This window comes from Mytilus edulis, chromosome 9 (assembly GCF_963676685.1).
Source record: "Mytilus edulis chromosome 9, xbMytEdul2.2, whole genome shotgun sequence".
Taxonomy (NCBI): Eukaryota; Metazoa; Mollusca; class Bivalvia; order Mytilida; family Mytilidae; genus Mytilus; species Mytilus edulis.
Genome location: NC_092352.1, coordinates 1371355 through 1377828, shown reverse-complemented (window position 1 = coordinate 1377828; position 6474 = coordinate 1371355). Strand labels below are relative to the sequence as shown.

The 6474-nt window shown below is 32.7% G+C and overlaps 1 protein-coding gene across 1 annotated transcript; it reads right to left on the bottom strand.

Moving 5' to 3' along the window:
* Positions 1–1464: 1464 nt before the first annotated feature.
* LOC139487435 (apolipoprotein D-like) lies at positions 1465–6107 on the bottom strand. Its single transcript, XM_071272215.1, has 3 exons — positions 5848–6107; positions 2292–2453; positions 1465–1857 (listed from the first exon to the last, which is right to left on the bottom strand). The coding sequence occupies exons 1-3, from the start codon at positions 6044–6046 to the stop codon at positions 1619–1621; spliced, it is 600 nt and encodes a 199-aa protein (XP_071128316.1). The 5' UTR covers positions 6047–6107; the 3' UTR covers positions 1465–1618.
* Between the last annotated feature and the right edge of the window lie 367 nt (positions 6108–6474).

Sequence of the window (6474 nt, the reverse complement as noted above, 5' to 3'; positions counted from 1 at the left end):
TTGTTTAAATATGTACTACTTTCCTGTATGTTCTTTTTTAAACCGGGTCTGCTTATGTGGTGTTACATCTGACAAAGTCCATCCGAATTATTTTAACAAAAATATTTGCTCAAGCCGTAGCTAGGGACCGTCTTAAACTTGCAGGGAGGTAAGAGATTCTTTTACTGCGTGCTGAAAGCCTCGCCATGACTTTTAGACGAAGAACACGCCATAAAACCGCGTATTGCTTTTTTGTTGTTGTACATATACTGATTTTGGGGCATGATCTATTTTATTAAAGTTGAGCAACCTTATGAAGGACTAAAAAACTATCAAATGAAAAGAATTTTTTTTTTTATATTGTTCAAAGCAGGTGACTATTCCGATGACAATACTAGTATAAATCAAGACATATACAAACTACATATTCTGAAAAACAATTAAGCCTGAAAAGATGGAATATTAAATTCAATGATAACAAAGCTGATTGGACATTTAAGATATATAGACCTCAAGGATAACAAAACTGATTGGACATGTAAGATATATAGACTTCAATGAGACAGCAAAATTATCAAACGAAAAATCTATCCCTCTGTGCAAGTGTTTTTGTTCTTGCACACACAACTTTGTTAGTCAACCATATGTGTAGCTTTTTTCTAATAAATTAGAGATTTTTTTTATAACGAAATACTTAAAAAGGAAATTAGAATTCAACTGTTTACTATCAATACAACGTCGTTTTTCTCTGGCTGAATAGTCAATGCCTTGTTGACATCTCAGTTAACTATCAGATACAGATGAGCTGTAAGATAATCCTTTCGATCTGTCTTGCTTTACGTGTTTTTTGGTAATTTTGCGTCGTTAGCTTCAAAGTTAGATACCTTTGTATTTCCGATAACGTATTACTAGTATCACTTACAAGAGTTAAGTTTCAAACAATCGTATATATGTTGCATCAAATTATCTGCGATATCTTACACTTTTCCATATTATAAGGTCAAATCTAGTAGGCACTTAAATGATTGGATACATGATACACCGTAAAGAAACAGAAAATACAGATTGATATGTATACGTATCAGCAGGGTAGGCAAGTATATCTAGATAGAAACAGTGATCTGTTGGTAAAGTCTAAACACGTTAAAACAAATGCAATGTGATGGTCCTCAATAGATTGTCTGATGCGCATGCCAAGTTTATCTAATGGTAGACAATGCACTTGTATTGTAGCTCAACCCTCCATCCGGTTGAAGGAGTTTCCCGCCGCCTGCGTTAAAGACATATTGTTGGCTTAAAACCTTTTGACTGATTTTTGCTCTTCGGTCGTGTTGTTGTCTCTTTGATATCCCCCATTTCAATTCTCACTTATAGTCCAGTTATTTGTCAAAGGTTACGGTTATGGATTAATCCAATGTTAGAGGTTTATTAAATTTAAGTATCTCATTTCTTTAAATGTTCTTTTACTCATCAAAATAACCAAAAACAAGTAAGAAATATTTATTCATAGATTTAACAAAATACAAAATATATATGATAGTGATGATTACTGATGATTAGGATTGTAATGGCAGTCTGATCCATGGTATGGTTTAGAGGTGTTTATGATTGCAGTGGCAGTCTGGTCCGTGGTAGGTTTTTACTGGTGTTTAGGATTGTAGTGGCAGTCTGATCCCTGGTAGGTTTTTACTGGTTTGTTTATGATAGAGGTAAATCCTTGCTCTTTCAGGAATTGGAGGATTTCTGGTTCGTATGTTTTAAATGTTGTTGTATCACGTGACAAAACAAACAGGGTTGCTTTAACGAAATCACTGACAATGGAATATTGGTATTGACCATCAGTGCCAAAGGTTTTTGGTCCTAACTTTAAAACCCAATCTACAAAAAATGAGAAATAATCAGTGGCTGATGGACAGTTGCATTCAATGTGAGTCACAGAAAACAGTACACTTTGATGAACTAATTTTAAAGATATACAAAGTACTTTTATCAGGAAAATGATTTAAATGTACGTAAATCTGACGACCTATAGTCAGCTAGAATGTTGACTTTTAATTAATTGGGAGTTTAAAAATAACCAACGTATTTGTAAATTCCTTATTTATCAAATATTGCTAATGTTTTCCCAAACACAATTAGTGTTATCTCTTTAAAAGAGGAAAGAAAGTAGAAACACAGTAACATCTTAAATATCACAGCATATTACCCTTCATATCTGTTCTAAAATTGTTTTAATCGGGTCAAATGGCACTAAAGTTCGTACGACGTTTTTTTTTTTATCTTTTAAAAACAATTTGCGTATTTTAACTTACATGGAGCTGGTAAAGGAGCAGTTTCTAGGACGACGGTCAGTTGTCCAGGTTTGTCCGATGGCAGAGCATATCCATGAGTTACTGTCAGTGGTGATGTAGGACTGTCTACTGTCTCAGAGTTTAGTACTGTAATGTTGTTAGTAACTCCTGGCTTTAATGAGTCTGAAAAGGAAACACAATTTTGAAGTTTTTGACTTATATAAATTTTATATATTTGCTATCAACATCTACTGCAGTGTGGTCTTAAAAAATGCCATACAAAAATCTTTCACGTTTATTTTCGGTTTGATAACGAAGGTTTGTCGTTGTTTTTCTCTGCCTTTCTCTGTTTAATAACGAAGGTTTGTCGTTGTTTTTCTCTGCCTTTCTCTGTTTATTATCTGTTTAATAACGAAGGTTTGTCGTTGTTTTTCTCTGCCTTTCTCTGTTTATTATTATCATATGATAACGAAGGTTTGTCGTTGTTTTTCTCTGCCTTTCTCTGTTTATTATTATCATATGATAACGAAGGTTTGTCGTTGTTTTTCTCTGCCTTTCTCTGTTTATTATCTGTTTAATAACGAAGGTTTGTCGTTGTTTTTCTCTGCCTTTCTCTGTTTATTATCTGTTTAATAACGAAGGTTTGTCGTTGTTTTTCTCTGCCTTTCTCTGTTTATTATTATCATATGATAACGAAGGTTTGTCGTTGTTTTTCTCTGCCTTTCTCTGTTTATTATCTGTTTAATAACGAAGGTTTGTCGTTGTTTTTCTCTGCCTTTCTCTGTTTATTATTATCATATGATAACGAAGGTTTGTCGTTGTGTTTCTCTGCCTTTCTCTGTTTATTATTATCATATGATAACGAAGGTTTGTCGTTGTTTTTCTCTGCCTTTCTCTGTTTATTATTATCATATGATAACGAAGGTTTGTCGTTGTTTTTCTCTGCCTTCCTCAGGTTTGTCGTTGTTTTTCTCTGCCTTTCTCTGTTTATTATTATCATATGATAACGAAGGTTTGTCGTTGTTTTTCTCTGCCTTTCTCTGTTTATTATTATCATATGATAACGAAGGTTTGTCGTTGTTTTTCTCTGCCTTTCTCTGTTTATTATCTGTTTAATAACGAAGGTTTGTCGTTGTTTTTCTCTGCCTTTCTCTGTTTATTATTATCATATGATAACGAAGGTTTGTCGTTGTTTTTCTCTGCCTTTCTCTGTTTATTATCTGTTTAATAACGAAGGTTTGTCGTTGTTTTTCTCTGCCTTTCTCTGTTTATTATTATCATATGATAACGAAGGTTTGTCGTTGTTTTTCTCTGCCTTTCTCTGTTTATTATTATCATATGATAACGAAGGTTTGTCGTTGTTTTTCTCTGCCTTTCTCTGTTTATTATTATCATATGATAACGAAGGTTTGTCGTTGTTTTTCTCTGCCTTCCTCAGGTTTGTCGTTGTTTTTCTCTGCCTTTCTCTGTTTATTATTATCATATGATAACGAAGGTTTGTCGTTGTTTTTCTCTGCCTTTCTCTGTTTATTATTATCATATGATAACGAAGGTTTGTTGTTGTTTTTCTCTGCCTTTCTCTGTTTATTATTATCATATGATAACGAAGGTTTGTCGTTGTTTTTCTCTGCCTTTCTCTGTTTATTATTATCATATGATAACGAAGGTTTGTCGTTGTTTTTCTCTGCCTTCCTCAGGTTTGTCGTTGTTTTTCTCTGCCTTTCTCTGTTTATTATTATCATATGATAACGAAGGTTTGTCGTTGTTTTTCTCTGCCTTTCTCTGTTTATTATTATCATATGATAACGAAGGTTTGTCGTTGTTTTTCTCTGCCTTCCTCAGGTTTGTCGTTGTTTTTCTCTGCCTTTCTCTGTTTATTATTATCATATGATAACGAAGGTTTGTCGTTGTTTTTCTCTGCCTTTCTCTGTTTATTATTATCATATGATAACGAAGGTTTGTCGTTGTTTTTCTCTGCCTTTCTCTGTTTATTATTATCATATGATAACGAAGGTTTGTCGTTGTTTTTCTCTGCCTTTCTCTGTTTATTATTATCATATGATAACGAAGGTTTGTCGTTGTTTTTCTCTGCCTTCCTCAGGTTTGTCGTTGTTTTTCTCTGCCTTTCTCTGTTTATTATTATCATATGATAACGAAGGTTTGTCGTTGTTTTTCTCTGCCTTTCTCTGTTTATTATTATCATATGATAACGAAGGTTTGGCGTTGTTTTTCTCTGCCTTTCTCTGTTTATTATTATCATATGATAACGAAGGTTTGTCGTTGTTTTTCTCTGCCTTTCTCGGTTTATTATTATCATATTGTACTTATTTAATGGTTTTGTCCGTTTTGTAAGATCTTCTTTAAGTCTAAATTAATATGTCATATATGGAAAAAGAACATCACTTATTTTCATGTACTGACTGATAATTATATAGTTAATCGTTCCTGCTAAAATTGCTTTCCTGAAAAGGTTATATAAATGACCAATTATTTTGTGGAGGAAAATACATTTACAACATTTATCTTGTTTATTATTTTGACATTTGGTAACCAATCTCCAGACACATCGCCATTTATGTTCTCCCATTCTGTTAAAAGCTATTCGGTTTAAACGTCTAAAAAAGTGTCGAGAAGTATGAACTTTATATTTATCATTTTATAAGAAGTGGTTATTACTTATTAATACGATGGCACTGCAAACAGATTTGTAGTCGGGCCCATTCATAAATCAAAGATGAGAAAAAGTTTTACAGCGATTATCAATATTTTGTTCATCACTTTAAAATCTCAATTTGTTAGTTGCGAAACAACCGTCTTCTACACCAAATATATTAATCATTTTACAGGAAATTGGAATTTAGCCCTTCGAACTCGAAATTCACAAAGAATCGTAAACCGATCAAGTGAAAATCTTTAGATATAAAAGAAAGAAAATGTGGTAAAATAACCAATGGGACAACACTCAACAAGAGACGAAATGACACAGAAATCAAAAACTTTATGCCTTCAACAATGAGCAAAATCCATAAGATGTCCAAATAATAATAATAATATAATAATAATAATAAATTCTTTATTTAAAGAGGGTAACTAAACTAGAACTAGTCTAATTTTCATTGAGGCCCACATGAATCGTTCATATTTCATTTATAATACATTTAATTTACTAAGACATATTATCTTAGCCCTTCAAACGTGTTACTTTTACAGAAAGCTGCCAAATTTGTGCAAATGCTTCATTTTGAGATTTTATCGTCAATATCTAAAATAAGAGCCAGCATTTGAATAAAAACAATATTTTTGCGTTTTTTTTATAAGATATTCTCCAACTTGAGATTTTTCTTGTTGCTCATGATTATTATAACGTACTTTATTATTTTGAGGGTTCTGTGTTAATTACAGCAATTTATCAGTTTCATTTTGCTAACCTTCAAATTTGTAAAGACCATGTACGCTTTAAAGCTAGACATATCATATAATTGTCGGTAATTTTGACGTTTGGGTTGATGATAATAGACAATAGTTTTATTCCTAATGTTAAGCTATAGCAATCGAGTTAGATTAAAGATATACTTACAGTCTGCAGTTACACATTGTGCTCCTCGCTCGAATGTGGCATAAACAGACTCACTAGCATACATCTGATACCATCTCCCTAGATATTTAGCTACGTCAAGTTCTGATACGGTGTTCACCCCTGAGCCCAGTCCAAAAGTATTCAGGAAAAAGCCTGACACTACAGGAACAGTCAAACACAGTAACAGTAAACTCCTCATATTGTCCTAGGGTAGTAGTTGTCGTTAGAAAGACAGATGTAGGTTTATTTCCTCAACTAGAAGACCGTGTTTATATAGGAAGGAATTTCCTAATCAGAACATGTTTGGACCATGTGAGCTGATACGAGTGTATGGAAACCATGCTTATAAACATGTGATAGATTTAGGAATCCATACCTGTATGATCTTATGTAAAAGAACTGATAACACAACGTTTCTTTACTGTTTGGTCAAGGACGTTTAATGACCAATGACCACAAGAAAAAGTTTGAGTTTAGTATATATGTACCCAAAAGTAGAAGTCTTCGTCCTCTTTCCTATTTTACTTTTTAAGTATTTGTAATAAGTATAAGTGAGTTACTTTTTGTATATCCAATGTATCATGTATATCAGGTCAAAGATTTAGACCCAGTTCACTTAAAAAATAA

What these genes read in the sequence shown, in the direction of transcription:
- LOC139487435 (XM_071272215.1), bottom strand. Translation starts at nt 6,046, where the DNA reads ATGAGGAGTTTACTGTTACTGTGTTTGACTGTTCCTGTAGTGTCAGGC. An exon ending in ACAATGTGTAACTGCAGACT is followed by an intron (nt 2,454 to 5,847) that starts GTAAGTATATCT and finishes TTTCCTTTTCAG; the next exon opens with ACTCATTAAAGCCAGGAGTT. An exon ending in TGCTCCTTTACCAGCTCCAT is followed by an intron (nt 1,858 to 2,291) that starts GTAAGTTAAAAT and finishes CATTTTTTGTAG; the next exon opens with ATTGGGTTTTAAAGTTAGGA.